Below are 21552 nucleotides of genomic sequence, written 5' to 3'. Positions count from 1 at the left end.
TCACCTTCTCCTGAGCGACACATTGCAGCCACACAAAACTCCTTCAAAGTGTCAGCCCGTCCCCTCAAAGCACTTAACTTAATGTGCTTAAATGCAGCTCTTTAGCGTCTCATCCTGAGCAGCCGTAGGTACCTCGGGAGAGCTACAAGGAATACATTACCACCAACCCGCTGTTTTGCTCCTTAACCCGTTAGTCTCGCTCTTCTTTTTCCTGTATTAAAGCTGTCTGCTTTTACCACCTCACCTGATGCCTTGCACGATGACTTGAGCTGATGGCATGGGAGCATCCATTGTGAGCTGCGCGCTCCCTGCGCTCAATACTGAACCCGGAGCAAAGTGACGGTCCCTGCGGCCCCGGTGCTTGTAATCTAATTATAAAGCTGAGGCTGGATGGACAGATCCACAGGAAAATAAAACCAGCGGGAGCAACAAATCCGCCACTCTCCTACCGTGGGAGGCAGCCAGGATTCAGCCCTGGGGGCTTTGGCATCCGCTGGCATCATAAATCCCCATTGCGCCATAAAAGTCAGGCACACCAATGGCCCTGATTACAGCATAATTGCCTCGAACGTGATTAAAGCGGCTCCTTCTCGCAGCACAATGGGGGATGAGCTATTTTAAATGCATTCTTAAAATGACGCCTTGATTTTCTGACAGTCAGGGAGACTTATGGGTGCCTGGATGGTTGTAGGAGCCGTGAGAGCTCAGCAAGCCAAACAATCAGCTCACTGGACTACTTACCCACTTTTAGTTGACGTCGCTGCATGAGTCTCTTTGTCAGGACAATACCTACTCTAAACGTGTCGATGTGGAATGGAGGGACATGTTTTAGTGGGCACGGTGGTGATGGGGTGATGGTTGTGCTTGGTGATGGAATCACAGAGCTGTTGGAAGGGAACATAGAATCACAGAATCATAGAATTACTCAGGTTGGAAAAGACCTTGAAGATCATCAAGTCCAACCGCAGCCTAACCTAACATGAATGGAAGGGACTGTGATCTCAGAGGTCTTTCCCAACCTTAATGAGTCTACGAGTGGGCACGATGGTGGTGGGTTGACGGTTGAACTTGATGATCTTGAGGTCTTTTCCAGCCTTAATGATTCTATGATTCTACGAATGGTCAGAAGCTTTGTACTCTTAAAAACAAAGGACACACAGGAAACCATTATAACCATGTCCCATTTAGCGCTTCCTTCGGCGCTCAATAGGATGGGAGGGGATGCTGGGGAAGGCAGGGAAGCCAAAGGCAATGGCAGCCCCCAGCTCAGCTCTGCTCTATCTGCTTCATAAGAGAGGAGCAAGACGACTGAATCCACAGCTGTAACTTCCCCAACAAGAAGCTTTGATTTTTAGTTAATTAAAATCAGATGGAACAGACTCAGTGCACCCACGGATCGAGAGCGTGACAGAAAGCTACGCCATTAATTAGTGCCTACTACGGGACTCATCAGTCCAGTAAACCCAATAGGAAAAAAACTGCCATCAAAATAAACTACTTTGCAGCAGGTTTTCTGAGCTCGCTGCACGCACCTTCCAGAGAACAAAAATTGATTTTAAGAAGCCACGAGAGAGAGAAAAAAAAAAGACAATAATAAAGGAAAACTATTAATAAAGGGAAGCAGCATGTGAGGGGATGTAGACCATAAAAAAAACGTGGTTTTAAACAGTGTCCAAAGAAGAAGGCATGTTCAGGGCTATTCTGTGGGGTAAAGGACAGGTGGTGGGGAAGGAAATAGCACTGCTGGCTGGTGGTGGTGGCCCAGGTCAGGAGTTCATCTTCAGCACGGTGCTGGCACACAAGGCCACGTGTGTCTGGGCTGAGGACCAAAGATGTGGGGAGCGTTATGATAAAGAATCAAATGAGGAAACCATTTGCTATGACATTAGTGAATCTACTGACTCAGGAAGGTTCACATGCCTGAAGGTGATGCTCTTTGAATATTAGCTGTTCCCATGCACAGATGGGACCAATTTCTGCTGCCCCGTGCAAGGCAGGGATGTGAAACCAGTTTGTTCTCCCCACTATGGCTGGAGCTTTGCTGGGAGGAATTTGCCTCTTGGCTGAGAAAGCAAACAGGAAGACTCAGCAATACACAAGATGGTTTTTCCAGTGATGCTCCCCCTACTCAACAGCATTGTTTGGGATCTACTTCATTGCTACCTTGATTACAGTGCCCAGCCATGCTCCCAATTGCAGCCCCTGTGCAATAGCTCCCACTGATGACAGCTGCTTTGGAGATACCACAACCCAAAACTCAAGCTGCAGGAGCTGAGGTTTGCCCATTGCCCACTTAAGGCACATCAGCACATTCACACGGAGGCAGATGCAGAAAACCCATCCCTGAGTCTTCCCTTGCACCAATACCAGATTCCTACAGAACACTGTATGGAAATCGGCAGCTCTTTGGTTGTATAACTTTTTATTCTAGTAGGTGGAAGGAAATTATCTGATCTATGAATTTAAGAAACTGTGGAAAAATACAATCTGGGAGCTTCAAAGCTTGAAAAAAAAAAAGAAACAGTGCAAGAAACAGAAGAACAGATCTCATATTCCAGAAGCAAGCACAGCTCCCTTGGAGCCCTGTAAAGACCAGCCTGATGCCAACCCTCATGGCCGTCCATTGGAGACAAGCATGGGAGGCTCCTCGTGATAGCTTTTTTAAAGCCTGTATCTACCCACAACCAAGTTCCCTACGACCCTTTCATGCGAACGGATCATCAGCATTGTTTTACCCCTTTTGGTTCCTTCTGTAGACTGCAAATACATACTGCAGTGTTGCAGTCATACCAGCCAACCTGTGACATCCTTCCAGCCAAGTATCGCAGGCAGGGTGGACACCAGACACGTTTGTTTTTAACAAGCCTACAGCACTAATCCCCATTAACACCGCCGTTGTGCAGCTGAAGGAGCCTGATGCATAACCAGACATGCTCTTACAGCTCCTGCTGGAGTGGATTACAGAGTTCATTGACATTCCCTGAGCTGAGATGCCCCAACACGCCGTGCAAGCACTCATAGGGTTTCACAGCATAGAATCACTAGGACTGGAGCTGAAATCAGTGCTGCCTTCAGCCACCATGGTACTTTTTATAAGGGCATGTAGCAACAGGAAGACGGGAAATGGCTTTAAACTGGAAGAGGGCAAATTTAGACTGGGTATCAAGAAGGAATTCTTTACAGTGTGGATGGTGAGACACTGAGCAGGTTGCTCAGTGAGGCTGTGGATGCCCCCTCCATGGAAGCACTCAAGGCCAGACTGGATGGGCTGTGAGCAACCTGGGCTAGAAGGAGGTGTCCCTGCCTACAGCAGGGGGCTGGAACTACATAAGCTTAGAGGTCCCTTCCAACCCAAAGCATTCTGTGGTTCTATGATCCACCAATGGTGCAGTGTTCAGTGGTTCTCCTTTGTGGGACTCCAGATGGACCCTCATGAGCGTGTCTTGTGACGTGGCCTAGAGCGGTCACAGGAATGGGTGCATGGCTGGACTGCATGATCTTATCAGTCATCAAACATCCCTTCCCTTGGCACAGTTTGTCAGGAAAAGCTGATAGTTCTGCTTTTGTTAAAACCCTCATTTAACAGCAAAAAGAGCAGAGCGAAGCATTGCCGCCGCTAGAACAGAAGGAGAAGGATGTTTCCTTCTGCCTTCACACCTTTTAGAGTTAAACACTAATGGTGTAGAGATGTCTTAAGTAAAATAGGCTGGTTGTCTGAACAATGTCAGGAAAAATTATACGGTGCTGAGTGAATGCAAAATTAATGAGCGCTGAACGCTGACAGGAGCTAACAGGCACGAGGAGCTGAGACTTTTTTACACTCGGCTCTGAGATCAAGCAGGTAGAACATCTCCATCTTACCGGGGGGAGGAACAGAGGGTGGAAATAAAAACTTTCATCTCAATCTGAAGGACTTAATTCATTCAAAAGCCGTGTCAACTGTGCACGGTCAAAACTGCAAAGATGAGGAAGGGAAACACGTAGCTCTCCCTCAGCTCTAATTCAGCCCTGGCATAGCCTTTGTTCCTCTCCTGCAGGCACGAAATACGTTGCAACATGGCTTTAATGACCTGATTTAATTAAGTTTGCAAAGAAATCAGCCCGTCTCTCCTCCGCTATCACACTCATACGCAGTATCTTGACGCTCCAGCGTTGTGCACGCTCCAATCCATGCAAAGTTACTATTAAAGATTCGCTCATGTCAACTGCTAAATCTGCTTTATGCTCAAGTTGCACGGGCACGTCAAATATGTTAACTGCACAGGCAAGGAGACAGCTGCCAAGGCGTGCAGGCAATGCAAAACCTGACGCTTCCCATGCTGCTCCCACTCCTGCCCCAGCTCTGCTCTTCTCTGGACCTCACTTCCAAAATTAACCTTCATAGAATGGTTTGAGTTGGAAGGGACCCTTCAAGGCCATCTGGTCCCACTCCCTGCACCGAGCAGGGACACCCACAGCTCCATCAGTGCTCAGAGCCCCCACCCAGCCTGACCTTGGCTGTCTGCACCCACCGCCTCTCTGGGCAACCTGTGCCAGTGCCTAATACTTTGGGATGGCCCGAACTATTCCATCCTCCCGTATGACATAATCCATGCATGTAAGATATAATCCAGTCTTAGCACAGCAGCTGCACTGAAGGCAGTGCAAATATCAGCCTGGGGAACCCGATCTACCACTCCAACATTCATCAACCCTGCTCCCTGTAATAGGGACTTAATGATTTAAAAGGTGGTTAGCTGAGACTGGCAGCTTAATTAATTAATGAATACACATCTTGGAACGAGGGAGGGAAGCTGCCTTTCTGAATACGAAGCACAGAAGGATGGGTGACAACTACCACTTAAAACCTTCTGAACAGCACCATTGGCTTGGCTGGGCTCAGTGCTCCCAGCTCTTCCCCAGGGCTCTGATTTTGTCACTAAGTACCACAAAATGCCCCACAAGGAATTTGTACAACTCAAGGGAAGCACTGGACAAGGAGCTCAGAAGCTTCTTGCTGGGCATTGAGGGACAAGCCCTTCCATTCTGCTAGGAGACATTGAACTTCTTCAGGCTCTTACCCGAAGGCACGCTCGTGTGCCCGTGAGTTTGCTTGCTCTGTCCAACCACATTGCTTGTCCTAACAAAAGCCGTCGTCTCCTTATACAAATCTTGCTTTATTCCTTTTTCTCAAGGGAGAACAGAGAGGATTAAAGCCTGTAAAAGTTTGTTCAGGGGAAAAGCCAAAATGAAAGGAGAAGGATTCCACGGCCAACCCCTCCATACTCAACCCAAGGATTATTTTCCCCATTCAAAAAGTGGCTTATCGTGTTAATTGCCACGCAGAGCGATGCTCACATTGGTGGGCACACGGGCTCCCCAAAGGGCCCAGAATGGGGATAGACAGTGCTGGGATGTGCCAGGACCCCAGAGCCCCCTCTGTACGTAGGACACATTTCAATGACGTGCCTCCGTTGCTTTCTCCTCCCGCACCCAAATGGATGCCAGCTCATAGGGTGGCCCTAAGAAGGCTGCAGTGATCCAGGATGAAGGACTTGATGGAAGGGGATTTTTTTTCCCCCTCTTCATTTTCTGCCTTTTAAATCTGAGACTGAGTCAAGGAGGAAAAAAAAGGGGGAGGGGGGGAAAGAAAAAGCTAATCCAGCACAGCAGAAGGCAGGAGGAGGAGTGATTTCTACAGGTGGTTTATGACTCTCTGCATGATCTGCACGCCTGTTACATCCTATCAGAGCCTCCACTTACAGCTAGGTGCTAAAGGATTTATTAGTTCTTGACAGTGCGAGATGCTTAAAAGCTTGAGGATGTAATAACCAAATGTTCACTTGTTAAAATAAAGGCAATGTTTGGAGAGGGCTGCGCAATTCTTAGCAGCCTCCCCTTCCCCTTGTTCTATATTTAAGCTGCCAGCTAGATTAAAACTGCCAGAAGAGGGATGAGAATTTTATTGACATGCTTTGTAGGTGGTACGGCTCCATAAAATAAACACGTCCAGGGGATGCTCCCTGGCTGCACAGGCAGAGAGTTATGCAGCACTGACCTGGGGGAGTTTGTATCTGAAATCAATCCCTGATATAAAACAGATTCCAGCGGATACAGAGGGACTGACTTCACGGGTGCCTGTGGAGGGTGTAGGCAGAGACGGAACCCATTTTGCAGCTCACATTGAAACAAACCACAGAGAGGGCGTGAAATTCCCAATGGGTTCTCAGGAACCCTTCCCATATTGTGTGCGAGGTGCAATTAGCTGCTCTGATAAAAAAAGGCTGCGTTTTATTCACCCCTGAGTCATCTTGCATAGAGCAAAGCATGCCTGTCCCGCACTGAAGAAGAGAGCAATGGAAGGATAGAAGATCTCCTGGGGAAAAAAAAACAAACACAACAGCCCAGAATCCAAAGCCAAGTAACAATTGCTGCATCGCATTACTTTCGCTTGTCAGTTCTGCCTGTAAAGCGAGGCGCAGCCTGAGCTGTGAATTACTTGTTTACAGCTCAGAGGACACAGGAAACGAGACCTCAAAACGTTCAGATTTACAGACTTTAAGGCCAGGAGAGATCACTCCATTGGCCGATGTGACTTCCTGAGCATCGCTGAGTTCACCCACTTCTACCACAACGAGCCCTCAACTTCTGTTTGGCTCCAACCTGCACGATCCACCACTTCCCCTGGCAGCTCCATCCCAAAGTAATCACTCGGAGTTATAAATCTGGGCCCTATTCCTAATTTGTTTTTGTCTGGCTTCAGCTTTGAGTCATTCTTTGTTATGCTGGATTTAAAAACCTCTCCGGTCGCCAGCGTTTTCCACTCTTGTCAGTGCTTATGCAGTGTCATCAGCCTGCTCCCACTCCTCTGGATACACTCAACAGAGCTCTTCAACTTTCCAAGCTGCAAGACATTTCCTGCAGCCCCTGATTCACCCTCGCAGTTCTCCTCTCCGCCTCCCTGGGCTTTGCAATCTTCTTTTCCCCATTGCAGACACCACACTGAGCCCCAGCGCTGCCCCACCAGGTCCATGCACACGAAGGCCATGAAGCTGGCAACTTCAGAGCAGGAGCTTTGGCTAAAGACTGGGGACAGCTTAATGGAGGTGACAGGAGATGACAACGGTCATTCCCAGCAACAACCTAACGTTATTGGTAAGACCCAGTAATAGAAATAGTGATAGTCTGGGCTAATTAAATCGAGAAAAACGAAGTTAAATTGGTAGTAATACAGAAAAGATTTCCTAGGGTAATGAAAGGCAAGGCAGAGCTATTTGACACAAAGAGCCTAGGAGAGCTTGGTATGTTTGGACTAGTTGAGCAAAGGTAGAGAACAAGCGTGACAACTTCTTACAAATACATTAGGGAAGAGTGGTAATTACCAAAGAGAGGGAAGAACAAGTTAAATTAAAGGGCAGCTCAACACAGGTAGAGAAATGATCTCTAACGCATCTCCACCAAAAAATGAGCAGGTGTTTGCAAATCACACAACGAGGGGAGCTCGGTGATTTTCAGATTGGATGGAGAGCACCAGGAACAACCGCTCCCCACTGCCCTCACCAATTAGCGGCAGGATCCTCTTCATTATCACAAATGAATTCCTGCAAGCCCAAATTACGCAGTTAAAAGGACCGGATCTGTTTGTACTCTGTTTGCTTTGGATCAGCCTCACACTTCAGGGCTTCCAGTGGGCACCTAACGAAGCCAACGAGGAATTCCCCTTCCCCGCTGATGTCTAATCTGGCCTCCAGGGTTTGCTTGTTTATCTTTCTCTCTAGCCCTCGAATGTATGGTGAGATGGGATGAAAGCAGTGAGAGATGCTCCTCCTGTTTGCATGACTTTTCCTGCGGTGGTTTGGGAAACAAGCCGCTCCTGCAGGGCTGAAACAAACACCAGATTTGGGAACAGGGAAGAGATTTTCTGCCCAGCACCTGCCAACAGCCATCATCAGCACCGTGGCCAAAGAGGTCCTTTCTGACCCTGGGAAGGAACCCAGAGTCTACAGAACACCACCCGAGGACAAAAGCAAAGCTCTCGTTTTCTGACCTCCCTCCAAGCAAACCAAATCAGGATAGCTCCGATAAAGTCGATGCATTTAAAGAGGGGACTCCAGAACCAAGCTGACAGTTGTAGCCTGAAGAGATCGCCATCTAATTTTAGACTTGACACAAAACCTTAATGTGGTTTTAATTAATTAATTAAAAATCCTTTAATTAATGCAAACACCCTTACAGCAGTTTTCATTTACTCCATTTCCACTCGCGTTGCTTCTCAGATGCCAGCCCGCTGCTTGCTTTTGTTCTTCAGCAAAACCTCAAACATTAGAGCTAAACTTTAGTTTGTGGCACGTCATTGGCCTTACAGCTGCAACGCTCTGAGCTCAGGCTATTCCACGAGCCTCCAGCTTAATGATTTTCCAAGTAACAGGGTTTCCATCTCTTATCTGACTACGCAAATATTGTTCTTCCACTGCGCGGAATTGTCCTCTTTTGGGTTCACTGAAGGACCTCGTGTTGAGTCAGCACACAAAAACTCCTGTTTGGGTAACTTCTTTCTTCTGGCATTGGAATGTGCCACACTGCACCTCCTCCCAGCCTCACCCTGTCAAACTTCTTTGGATACGAGACTACCTTGCAGTTCAATTTCACATTGTAACTTCTCCTTTTTGCCTTTGGTACATCCAGAGTCACCAGGGCCTCCCTCCTCATCTGCACAAGAGCAAGTGCCAGATTCTGCACCGGGGACCCACGTCCCCAAGTACCACATCCCCAAGTACCACATCCCCATGGTTCTTCAACACATCCAAGGATGGCGACTCCACCACCTTTTCCAGTATCCAAAAGATAAGCACTGTGTCTAATTGAAGTGTTCTGATGGGCCCTCCAGATTCCCTTCCAGCCCAGCCTCCCCTGTGACCGACCTCAGTGCCCAGAAATGGATGCTGAATCATGGAATCACAGAATGGTTTGGGTTGGAAGGGACCTTTAAGCTCATGTAGTTCCACCCCCCTGTTGTAGGCAGGGACATCTCCCTCTAGCCCAGGTTGCTCACAGCCTCATCCAGCCTGGCCTTGAGTGCTTCCATGGAGGGGGCATCCACAGCCTCTTTGGGCAACCTGTTGCAGCGCCTCAGTACCCTCAGAGTAAAGAATTTCTTCCTCATATCTATTTTATGGTCATTAATTAATAACGTCTCCCACCACTCAGTGGCTGCTAGGACATGAAGGAGCTCTTGACTCAGGGCCCAAGGACTTGGTCTCCTCTCTGACATCACAGTCTGGAGGAGAAACCACTTTGCAAACCATCAGTTCATCATTTTCTGGCCACTGCTAAACATAAAACCAAGGCCTTTTTGATTTTAGAGCTCACCATATGTCGGCATTCCCAAACCCAAGAAGAAACTCAGTATTCATACTGAGGAGGACTCTATATGTTCCCCCGAGGACGCAGGACATTCCTGTGCCAGAAGCTCTATATGTATATAATAAAATAAAACCAAGGCCAAAGACTCAAAATCTCAGCATATGACAAGACAGCAGGGAAACTTAATTAAAGGAAAGCCACTGACAGCCCAATGATCATATGCAACAGAGCAGCCAAAGTCAATAACTATTTCATATACTTTGCTTAATTAACCCGCTCTATTTACCCAAAAGGAAAATTACTTCCCTTAGCAGGTTACCTTACGAATGGAAGGCGGTCACAAACACAGGGCTGTCTTCTTTTTTGGTTTACGTTTCCTGGTAAACGCTAATAAAGGGATGTCAGGAGGACGCACCTCCTCTGTGGGTTTGTTTTGGTGGGGGAACAAATTGTGGAGGTGTTGTGCAGTCAGAGAAGAGGGAGAAGTGCTGTTACCTTCGGGCCCCTCTGAAAATCATTAACTAAAGGCTCAAGAAACAGCCTTCCGCCTCTCTCTGTCCAAAGTAATTCGACTTAAAAATTAAGGGCCATCGTCTTCGCAGGTTAACGCAGCAAAATGCAGAGAAGGAAGCTTACTCTTAAGCTACTGCCCTTTAAAATGTCTTGAAATCGGGTCAGCACTCTGTACCATTATTAGGGAATAAAACGTGTTCATTAGAGATCTGTTTTTTCCCCTCGTCCACTCACAGAGATAAATTCAGCAGCTCAACCAGCTCTCGGTGGGTCTGGGGTCACTCCTGCAGCTCCATTGCATCTCAGGTGCTATCATTGGAGAAGTCAAGCTGTGCGAATCATGGGAACAAATCCATTCATTTGGCAAGAGCGGAGCAGATCTGCTGGGGCTTTTGGACCTCGCAGGACTAGAAAGCAAACAGCAGACCCCAGGAATCCTGGCGGGGATGGGAGCTGCTCCACAGCCAGGTCTCCAACAGCTCTATGCATTGGTTTCGGCAGTGAGGGAACATACTGCAGCCCTGCGGGAGCAGGAAGGACATGGGAAGGGGTCCTGGGATGCCCGTGGTGGCCGAGCTGTGACCACGTGGAGGTGTTTCAAGGGCAATCCTCAGCGGTTCTCTGGGGCTGGAGGCAGCATAATGAGAAGTTCAATACTGTTTGATTTATTCTATTACGGTGCTGCGTTTACACTCCTGGTTTGGAAGGAAATTAAGCACCCAATCAACGTAAAGGGCTCTGGGGAAAAAGATGTGGTGGTTTAATCTTGCAAAGACACTGCCAAGGCAGGCAGGGCTGCAAGGGAGAAGACATCACCCCTCTATCAGAGCATGGGTCTCATGGTTCCCGTCTCTATCACATCTTTGCATGCCATCCACCCCTACCCATGATCCCAAGGTTATCTGCTTCCAGACCAGAAGTATTTGGTGAGGCACTGGCACAGGTTGCCCAGAGAGGTGTTGGGCGCCCCATCCCTGCAGACAGCCAAGGTCAGGCTGGATGAGGCTCTGAGCACTGATGGACCTGTGGGTGTCCTTGTTCAGTGCAGGCAGATTGGACCACATGGCCATTAAAGGTCCCTTCCAACTCAAACAGTTCTATGACTCTATGATCCCATTTAATTAGAAATCCTCCTGGGGAATAAGGAGATAAACTCCCGTATCTGGTGTTCCATTGCATCCCTTGCAGAGACACTGGATGCTAAAACCTGAGGCAGGGGAGACCTCGTTAGCCCCACATAGTCCACCACTTGCCCTGCTCCAACAGAGCCACAGCATCAAGCAGCTGCTCACACCCACATCGCTGTGTAGGCTCTTCACTCCATAGTGACTGCATAGCAGCCATCACATACTGTGTTATTTTACAGGAAATAAATCAAACAAGAAGCATTCTGCAAGTCAAAGCTGCATTTTCAGCATCTCTGTTCGCGTTTATAGCTTCCTCTTTACAGTCAAGATGCCTTATTTCTGCCTAGCATCACATGAAGGGTTTTCCTTCAGTAAGGAAAGTGGAAATGGAGGGGTTTAAAACAGGGGCACGTGGCTGTGACACACCACCAATGTGCTGAGGGCTGGGTTTGGTATCCAAAAGGAGGACATGTGGTGGGAGTGGGGAGCTCAGAGCTGCTGGAGAGCCTCAGAGGGACCCACATAGAAACATCAGCTCAGAGAGCTCCCACAGTTTGCCCAGCTCATGCAGAAATCCGAAGGTTTAGACTTCAGCCTCGTCTTCCTACATGGCCATCAGATGTGCAGAAATGGGACAGAGCTTCTCTTCTTCTACCGAGGGAACAGCCAGGAGGAAAAGGTTCTGCCCCAGAGGGTGGTGGGCATGGAGCAGCTCCCCAGGGCAGTAACCTGAGCTGCTGGAGCTCAGAGAGCACTGCTCTTAGGCAAAGGGTATGGGTAGAGCTGCACAAAGCAGAGACCAATGCATGCGGAGTAACACCACATGCCAAAGCCTGTCACTGCCCATAGGGTCACGCTGCAGAGTCACACCTGATCCAGCACTGGTTTCAATACTGCATGTCACATCCAGAGCAGTTTGGGTTGGAAAGGACCTTGATGACCCCTGAGCCCCAATCCCTGCTATGGGGAGGGACACCTCCCACCAGGCCAGGCTGCCTCAAGCCCCATCCAGCGTGGCCATAGATGCTCACAGCTGTGTTCTCTTTGCTGAGCCACACGCTGCCTGGGCAACTTCTTTTCACTCCGAAAACCCCAAACCCCAAAACTTCTACGGGACAGATGAATGTTGAAAAAAAAAATAAATGAACTGCCTGGCCTCTTTCTCCTCTGCGTTTATTGCTGTCTTGGCAAAAGAATTTCAGGTTGCTGCCACAGCCGCAAACTGCTTGTTCTGCCAACTGTACATTACTAACATTGGAAGGGGGCCAAACCTAGGAATCTTTTCTAAAAGCATTTGCTTCGTACTTTAAATAGCAGCCCGGCAGGCAGGGGGATGGGAGCTCAATGCAAGCATGCAAGCTGTCTGTGAGCTGCTGCAGGCTGAGCCACCGGCAGCATCCCTGCTCCCATGGCACTGCCACCTCCCTGTTGTGGGTACCCACACCTCGCACAGCCCTTTTCCAAGATAAATGAATAACAGGACGTTGGCTGCTTTTTTCAGCCCCTCTGCTGTTGTGCTGCAAGGTTGTGCCAATGGGTTTTGCTGGCTGCCGGCTGAGTAAGGACAAGATGCTGAGTTAAGGCGAGAGGTGACAGCCTCAAGTTGTGCCAGGGGAGGTTCAGGTTGGGTATTAGGAAACATTTCTTCTCTGTATTATAGAATGGTGATGCAGCCCAGGGAGGTGGTGGGGTCACCATCCCTGGAGGCATTCCAGAGCTGTGGGGACATGGCACTGAGGGATGTGGGCAGTGGGCATAGGGGGTGAGGGGGGGCTGCAGTTGGACTTGGTCATCTTAGAGGTCATTTCCAGTGTTCATAACTCTGTGAGTCAACGTGGTGTGTTGGGGTGTCTGGGGAGCGTGGTGTCACATCACTGCAACCCCCAACTCAGGGCTTTCTTGGATGTGAGCTAACCCCAATGAGTGGGCTTCCTAACTTACTGCCACAGCATCGCAGGGAGTGCTGCCATGTGCTGCCTTTGACCACAGGACAAATGTCCTTACGTTTAGCAATATTTCTCCTACCTCCCCGTGTCAAACATTCCTGCAATAAATTGCGAAGAACAAATACAGGTGAAGTTTTTTCTTCTTTGGTAATTTCACGCAGTGCCAGATAAGCCTGCAATACAGAGCAAAGCTCAAGGAACAATATTTTTAAGTAGTGCTTGTCCTAGTTAATGTTCAGCCCTGCTGTGCAATGTCAAGACAACTATTGAAAGGTGAAGTGGCAGCGTGAAGGAACCACTGAGTCCTCACCCGCTACCAAACTCCTTCCAGTGATCAGCCCCAACGTGAATTTCCAGTTGGATATCAGGGAAAATCTCTTCTTAGAAAGAGTGGCCACACGTTGGCACAGCTGCCCGTGGAGGTGGTGGGGTCACCGTCCATGGAAGCACGGGGATGTGGCACTGAGGGATATAGCGGGCATGGGAGGGGTGGGCTGGGGTTGGATTTGGGGATCTGAGGGATCTTTTCCAACCTGACTGATTCCATGTACCACCATGGCCACCCCACGGGGCGGGCTGCAGATGGCCTCAGAGAGCAATGTCAAGGCTGGAAGGACCAGGACAAACCCTTGACATGTACACACCTTAACACACCTCACCTCTTTTCCTCAAGCCCTTTGGACCTGCGTATTTCGGTCTCCAAGTTCACACTCAAGGTGAATTTTAACCTTTATATGGCCTTTCGTGCATCTCTTCTCTTTGCAGTGCCCGTGTCCAGCAGCATTAGGTGAATTAATGCCCCTCTAATCTATTTTGTTGGCAGGAAAACAGATCTGACAAGGGTAAATGGTTCTTCACGAAATCTTGCGCAGCACGCCCTTCATCTTATCTGGCTATAAAATGGGTTTTCTGTACACAGCTAATAGCAGCATTGCTGATAAGTACTTAATGGGCCCGATCCTGAAAGCTTCACAGGCACTTCTGTTTACTCTCATTTTCATTTAAGGAACGACTTCAGGCCGAAACATGACCACTGAGCAAGGTGCCACCTCGCAGCCAGCAACATGAAATAGGCATCTCCAACCAGTGCTCAGTGAAAAACACTTTCTCATATTAATGCAGGAGAAGGACAACAAGATAGCAAAAGGAACAGCTTCTAAGCCATGATTATTCGCTGCCCATATATTGTCCACAACACACTGGGAGGTGCCTCTTCCTCTCAGGCTTCAAGACAAGCCGAGGTTGCTGCCTTACCTTGTTCCAACCTCTTCATTTGCTGAATCTGATCAACCGTCTTCTTCAGGATCTTGCATTTGTCTGGTTTGACGCTCAGAGTGTCGATGTCCCCGATGTTTGCAGACAGCAGCTCTGCCAGCTCCTCCAAATATTTGTTCTCCTGCTCCCGCCGTCGCTTTTCATTGCTGTTACAGAGAATACATCAATGAAATGCCACGTTAATGACTTTTCCCCACTGCTCAGTCTAGCCACACCTATGCTAAACAAGGTCCTAAAAATACAATTGTTGGCTAAAGTCATGGCCAGACGATAACATGGACATCTCCGAAACACCGGGGAGTTCATTCAGGCATTTGTCCACATTCATGCACATAAAAATAGTCCAAATCAACATCAAGGAAGATTGGCCCAGTGATGTGGTGTGTTCCCCATCCTTGGAGACACCCAGGGTCAGGCTATAAGGGGTTCTGAGCACTGATGGAGCTGTGGGTGTCCCTGTTCAGTGCAGGAGAGTTGGGCCAGATGGACTCTAAGGTCCCTTCCAACTCAAATGATTCCATGACTGTATGTCTAATATGGCTGCCCAGACACTCCCATCCCACAAAAACCTGCAACATCCAGGACTTGTGTCTACCTCTCAAAAACACTTTTACCAAAGCCATTATTCCAGCTGTCACAACGTTAAATCCTAAGTTCATACCTAAAGGCCAATAATATCCACCAGAGTTCACCAGAGTGAAGATCAGAATCAACAAGGTGACAAGGGCAAGGTGAAAAACATTCCTGAGATCAACTTCTTCCCTGCTCAGAATAGCTCTTCTTTCAGCTCAAAGCCAATGCAGAAGGTCCAACACTCCCCCATCAACTATTTCTAACTTCTGAGAACCGAGGACAAATTATTTATGGGCCACAACACAACCCAAGGAGGCTGTGGATGCCCCATCCCTGCAGGCATTCAAGGCCAGGCTGGATGTGGCTCTGGGCAGCCTGGGCTGCTGGTTGGTGACCCTGCACATAGCAGGGGGTTGGAACTGGATGGTCATTGTGGTTCTTTTCAACCCAGGCCGTTCTATGATTCCTCTACACCAGCTATGGGATGAAATGGGGACAGCTCAAAATGCCCAACACGGCTCTATACTGCCTACAGATGCCTTTTATCAGATTATATATATATATATATATTTTGCAATAAGCCATCTAATCTTTCATGTAAGCTCTGCAGGACACACTGTGTGAAAGATACGATCTTACAGAGCACTGCCTGAAAAACCTTCAAAATTACACCGAGAAGCTGTTGTATGAGTCAACCCCGAACAAGAGCAGATAATGGCAGGACAAGGGGCAGTGGTTTTAAGTTGGAGGAGGGCAGATTTAGGTTGGATATCAGAGGTAAATTCTTTACCAAGAGGGTGGTGAGGTGCTGGAACAGCTGCCCGGAGAGGCTGTGGATGCCCCGTCCATCCCTGGAGGTGTTCATGGCCAGGTTGGATGGGGCCCTGGGCAGCCTGGGCTGATATTAAATGGGGAGGTTGGTGGCCTTGCATGCATCATGGTGGTTGGAGCTGTATGATACTTGAGGTCCCTTCCAACCCAAACCACTCTATGACTCTATGATTCTATGATGGGCCAGCATTCTGCAAGCAAGATAGAGCAGGGTTTCCAGATGGCAAGGCAGGTCCTCCAAAGCCCCTTTGCCCCAACAGAGAGGCATGGAGCATTCTGAGAGAACACTGCCACACAACCTGAGTCAAAACCCACCTCCAGAGGGAAGCTGCATCCCATCCAAGATTGTGCTACAGCAAGAAACAAGCTCTGTGGGCATCCAGATGCTTCACAGAGAGGTCTGCTTTGGTTTCTCTGCCAAGAGGGGCATGTTGTGTGCACAGCACACAAGACCTTGAACATACACTGGTAACTCTGCATAATCCCATCCAAGCAAACTGTGTGAGACACCACCACCCCTCCTCCAAGGAGCTACATGGATGTTCCTTTATTCTTCCTTAACTCCAACCATGTTATTAGCTCCATATCCTGACAGGCAGGCTCTGTCTCTTGGGTATTGTGCTGCTGCTCGAGCTCGTTCTTGCGCTGAAATAACTGATGGCATTTATGTAGCACTGCAGGGACAGACCCAAATGCAGAGGCACGTTGTACGGCCCATCACCTCCTGCTCCCATTGGGTGCAGAGTGGCTGGCAGCTCATGCACTCAGCAGAGCAGCAACATCGAAAGAGGAGAAATACTGGACACAAGACAAAGCCAGCTGTGGGGAGAGGAGGACACAAGCTGCATGAAGACCATACTGGAGACCTTCCATGGGAGGCATCGGGAGTTCTGCAGCAATGGGCGGTGAGTCATGGCACCCAGCGAACAGCCCTACCTGGCAATGGGCAGGCAAATGCTTCTCATAGGAGCTGAGTGAGGCTTTGAGTTAAGGTCAAACGAATCCCTAGCTTGCCTTGCAAACCAAAAAGAAATAGCAGGGAAACAGGGAAACATTTCTTTTCTTTCTTTCTTTTTTTTTTTTTCAAAGCCTTCTGTTGTGGGTGAGCTCATTTCATGAAAAGCCATAATGTCGCTGTTGCTGTGGCAACTTTCGAATTGTAGGAGGGAGAATTGGCCAATTTTCCTTACATAAAGGCATCATGAGAATATTACAGCAGTGGGCTGTTCTTTATGAGTCCAAAGGATCACCAAAAGCAAGTCAAACCTTCTCAGTTTTAACAGAGGCGTTCGGAAGTTCACCTGGTTCCAATGGGATCGGGGCAGTCGGTGGGACCGGGGGAGGTCCCTCCTTGCTGGGAGCCAGAGCTCTGCTCCTTTGCAGAGAGGGAAGGGCAACCCTGGAGAGGACTCCTCAGCCTTGCTCATGGGCTTCAGCCCTGCTGTGTGGTGTTGATGGCTTCGGGCTCTAAAGATACTCTGAGGACCCTGTCAAAAATCATTGCGCTGGGTCAAGGATGGAGAATCCTTCACCCACCATCTCTACGACTGGTTTGCTCCTCACCCTGCTGAGCTGGAACATTGCTGATGTCTCTTCTCAGGGTGCTCAGTGGTTAGAAAGCCAAACCCAAGAGATCCCCATGGCTGAGTTGCATGGGTACGAAGCACAGAGCCTTCATCCCGAGGTGAGGATGAAGGGCTGCAGAGCTCTGACTCACACAGGTGTGAAATGACTCAGCCATTTCTGGAGCTATCTTGTGTGATTGGTGAAGTATTTGTTAGGAGCAAGGCAGCTACCTACCGCAAGTACTATTTGTGTCCTGAGATTATTCCTCATTCAATGGCATGGAGAAGCCATGAGCTACAAAGGCTTTGTGAGAGGGTGCATGAGCTCCTGTCCACCAAGAACTGCAATAAACAGAAATCCTCAAGCAACTACTTAATAACTCTCTCCCTTATGCTACTGGAACACTGTAGCATTTGCACTTACTGTCTACTGTACCATGCATGAGCTGTAACTGACAGAAAATACATGCAGAATTTGCTTAGCACATCAGTATTCTGTGCAAAGCAGCATCCCAGGCTGCAGCGTTAAGAAACCCATCCTTACTAAGAGACAGCACTGCAATGGGAAAAGATGCACAGGATTCACAGAGAGCCTGTGAACAGGAGATCTAAGACGTGTTAAATCTTAAACCAGTTGGCCATGTGAAGGCTCAGTCGTAAGTGAAAGGTGCAAAACGTTGCAGTGAGCTGAGTCTTAAAGCGCTCTGCACTGGCAAGCAAGTGAAAATGTTTCCGACAGAAGCAAGAGGGTCTCCAGCAAAGTTTGTGAATGTGATGAAAGATGCATTTCTTGGGCACGTGGCACGAAGAGGAGGAAGGCTGAGGATGTCCTGCAGACCCCACTGTTGCCCTTTACAGAACTATCTGCTCCAAATTTACCCTGAAAAACTTTCTCAATGCTCCTCCACTTGATTGAGCGCTCTCAGTTTATAAAACCAATACACATTAACTTGGATAACAAGCCTCTAATCATCGTTTGCCACCTAACAACAAGCGGAGCAGATGGGGAGCTGCGTTTCCATCATGCTCCATCTTCCACCACAGCCACTGATAAAAGCAAAGCGAAGTTCTGGTGGGAAGTGTGAACGTTTACAAGTGGCTGAAACCCGGCTCCATCTGCTCAAGCAGACGGGATCGAACGACGCCGTCGGAATGACAAAGTAGCCGGGGCAGGGGACGGACGTGGAGCGGCACACGTACCTCTGGGCCGTATCGCAGGGCGAGCCTTTCCTCTTCCGTGAGTCGGGGTTGGCGGGGTCTGTCGAGCTGTCCCCAAGGCCACTCATGTTGACCTACTTTGCACCTAGAAATGAAGAGAGACGAGGTCAGGATGAGGGTTCTGTAGCCAAGGGAGATTCTATGTGACAGCGCCAGGAAACACGAACCAAGGAGGTGACCACCACCTCTGGGAGGTGACCAACCCAACACACGTCATTCTTGTTGAATTTAAGCCTCATTTGGGCAATCTGGGGAGGAAAAGGTGTGAAGAGAAAACAAGGACTGATCACATTACCTTCCTTTTGGTGTCCCTTGGTCACCATTTGGCCAAGCAAGCCCTCACCATAAACACCATCTCCATTACATCACAGCCTGAGCTCCTTCCCACCTCCCCACCCAGATTTTGTCTTCTTGGCCTTATAAGGGTCCACTTCAATGTTTTGCTTACAGACTATCGTTTCATTTCATAGAATCCCAGAGCTGATTTGGGTTAGAAGGGACCTTAAAACATGTACATCACCAACTCCTGCTGTGGGCAGGGACACTTCCCATAGACCAGGCTGCCCAAAGCTCCATCCAGCCTGGCCTTGGGCACTGCAGCAATGGGGAACCCACATCATCAGCCTGTGCCGGTGCCTCCACCACCCACATGCTCATTCATTAATTATGAACTATATATATTTTTTTTTAACTGAATGAAATGCTACATAAGTACAACAAGGGCAAGGAAGTCAATTAAAGCTCTTTTTTTTCCCTCTATCTTCACCTTGAGCTGTGTTGAAGGGGTTTTGCCAAAGAGCCAAGAACACAGCCAAGCCCAGATGGGATTAAATCTGTCTTCTACAGGTTTAAAACTCCCAGAAGACATCAAACCAAGGGACACTGCTGCTCTATGAAGGAATCAGCTGTGCACATTGCTTCACCTTCTTTCCTAGAGATGTTCAGTGACTTTTCTAGTAATTGCAATAATTCAATACCAGATAGAATCACAGAATCACAAGGTACTGCCGCCCTCCAAATGCTTCATTTATTTTTGCATCTTTATAAGTGTTTGGCAATGTGAGAAGACACAACGCCTGGGGAGCAACATAACGGGACCCCGGACAAGAACTCTGTTGTGTGGGTAGGGAGTGAAGGGACTGAGTTATTAAACTCAGCTCCCTTCATTTCTTACATTGCTCTCTAAAAGCTGGAATTTTAACAAGCACTAAAGCACTGAGTGATTGCTATAAAGCAAACCCTACAAGACTATTCCACAGCCCAGAATGCCAGCCCATTTTATTCAGCCAATTCAAGAGATGCTTGTTGCAACAGGAACGCTCTGGGCCACCCCAAGGACCCAATTCCATGCTCAGGTCAAGAAAACCCAATATTGACATTAAAAATTTCATGTCCCCCTGCTGCAACAATGAGTCCTGTTAACTCACAGCGCCATTCCAGGCTCCGATCTCACATTATCAGCAACCAAATTAAAGTAACAAATGTTATGAAGGACCAGGGATGGGGCAGGTAAAGGCGACCACCCAACCAAGATGCTCTGCTGTGAGACGACAACCTTGGCCAGAGCCACCAGATGCCCCAGTGAGGTGAATTAAGGACAACGTTGAAGCCTCAGCTGAAATCCTTGGCTTGCGTTAAGCCCTTGATGTAATATGTTCAATGTTTCTTTTTATTGTAAAACTAGTTTATTTTATAGCAAAACTTGCCAGGACGAACAGGCCAAAAATGTAATCTGCTCTAAAAATAGAAGAGCTGAGCCCTGCTGGACAAGGGCAAGGGTTGTGCTCACAGCAAGACCGCACCGGGGCATTTTCATAGCAAACCTGGTTTCTAAACACCAACTTCTCATAAAAATGTTAATATTCTGCTCGCTTAGGAAAGCAAACAGAAACAGCTGAAGAGCGGCACTGGCAGCGATGAAAACAAGCTAATTAGTTCACCTGGGAGGAGCGGAGCAGTAGTTTCCAAGCTTCGTATGAGCTCTTCTGGATGCAAACCTACCCCGTAAAGCAATCACTCCAAGGCTGTCTCTCTTGGTCTAACACCAGAATCATGGAACCATTCAGGTTGGAAAAGACCTCCAGGATTCCAAGTCCAACCCCAACCCATCCCTACCATGCCCATTGACCACGTCCCTCAGAGCCACATCCCCACGGTTCTTCTGTAAGTATACTTCTATACGTACAACAACGACTGTTTGGTAACACCTAATGGCCCCAGTGCTCACAGCCAAGCAGATGAAACCACCGATCCTCAACGCCCTGCTTACGAAGTCCTGCTAAGATCTATGGGACAGAAGCACAGTCTGTGGGCTGCTTCTACACAAACTGCAATGGTGGAAAAGTCCCTCGCATTACACCCATTTATCAGCACAACATAACCCATCTGTGCACGCGCAGTCTCAATTAGAGGTAATTAAGAGCATACTCGGAATGTCACAAGGATACATCTCTATTGCTGCCCTCACAAGTTCATCACCAGCTGCTAACCTTAATGCGGAAAACAACAGACTCCTGCAGACCACAGGAGAAATGGCTGTGCCAGGGATGCTGCGAGTCACTCGCTAACCCATTGCATGTGGTGCTCCTTTGGGCTTTGGGGTTTCTTTTCTTAAACTCTTTTTTTTCCTGACCTTCCCCCCCTAATAACAGTAATAATAACGATAAGGGAAAGAGACTTACAGCTTGATTAAACGCTGCTTTTCCGGCTGCTGAAGTTGTCAAAAACAAATGTCACATCTGTTTTGTGCAACGCTCTTTGGGGGTTGGAATAGAAATCCCTGTGTCCATATGTCACCAGTCCAGCAGACATGTCTGCCTTCCAACTAAATCCTCTTTTCTTACTACCTTACCCCAATTTCCCTGCCTGTCTCCTCCTGCCTCCCTTGGAGACGTTGCCAGATGGAGCCTTTGGCTCTGGGACATCGATCCCTACCTGCAAAGAGCAGTTTGAATGTGAAAGAGCTTGGGTTCTTGGCAGAAGGTGAGCAAAGCTGGGAGGAAGGTGGAAATAAAAACCAGCAGCAGGAGACCTGAGTTGTTTTCTCTTCCTGGAGGAGCCGTGGCTGTTTGTGCTGGTGGTGAGTTCGCCTTACTGCTGCAGAGCACCTTAACAGGAAATGTCATCAGTGCGGTTTATCTTCTCTTCCATTGCCCATCCTAA

The 21552-nt window shown here is 48.4% G+C and overlaps 1 protein-coding gene across 12 annotated transcripts in view; it reads right to left on the bottom strand.

The window, feature by feature from the left end:
- Positions 1–21552, bottom strand: part of NCOA1 (nuclear receptor coactivator 1) — a 137945-nt gene that overhangs the window by 31793 nt on the left and 84600 nt on the right. For all 12 annotated transcript variants that reach the window (XM_072331335.1, XM_072331337.1, XM_072331338.1 and 9 more), the window contains 2 exons: positions 18373–18475; positions 14183–14349 (listed from right to left, as the gene is read on the bottom strand). In XM_072331335.1, coding sequence (XP_072187436.1) covers positions 14183–14349; positions 18373–18458 — 253 coding nt within the window. In that variant the 5' untranslated portion in view covers positions 18459–18475. The remainder of the gene's footprint in view (positions 1–14182; positions 14350–18372; positions 18476–21552) is intronic.

This window comes from Excalfactoria chinensis, chromosome 3 (assembly GCF_039878825.1).
Source record: "Excalfactoria chinensis isolate bCotChi1 chromosome 3, bCotChi1.hap2, whole genome shotgun sequence".
Lineage (NCBI taxonomy): Eukaryota > Metazoa > Chordata > Aves > Galliformes > Phasianidae > Excalfactoria > Excalfactoria chinensis.
The sequence above is the reverse complement of the archived record's forward strand: the minus strand, read 5'-3'. Positions and strand labels throughout refer to the sequence as shown.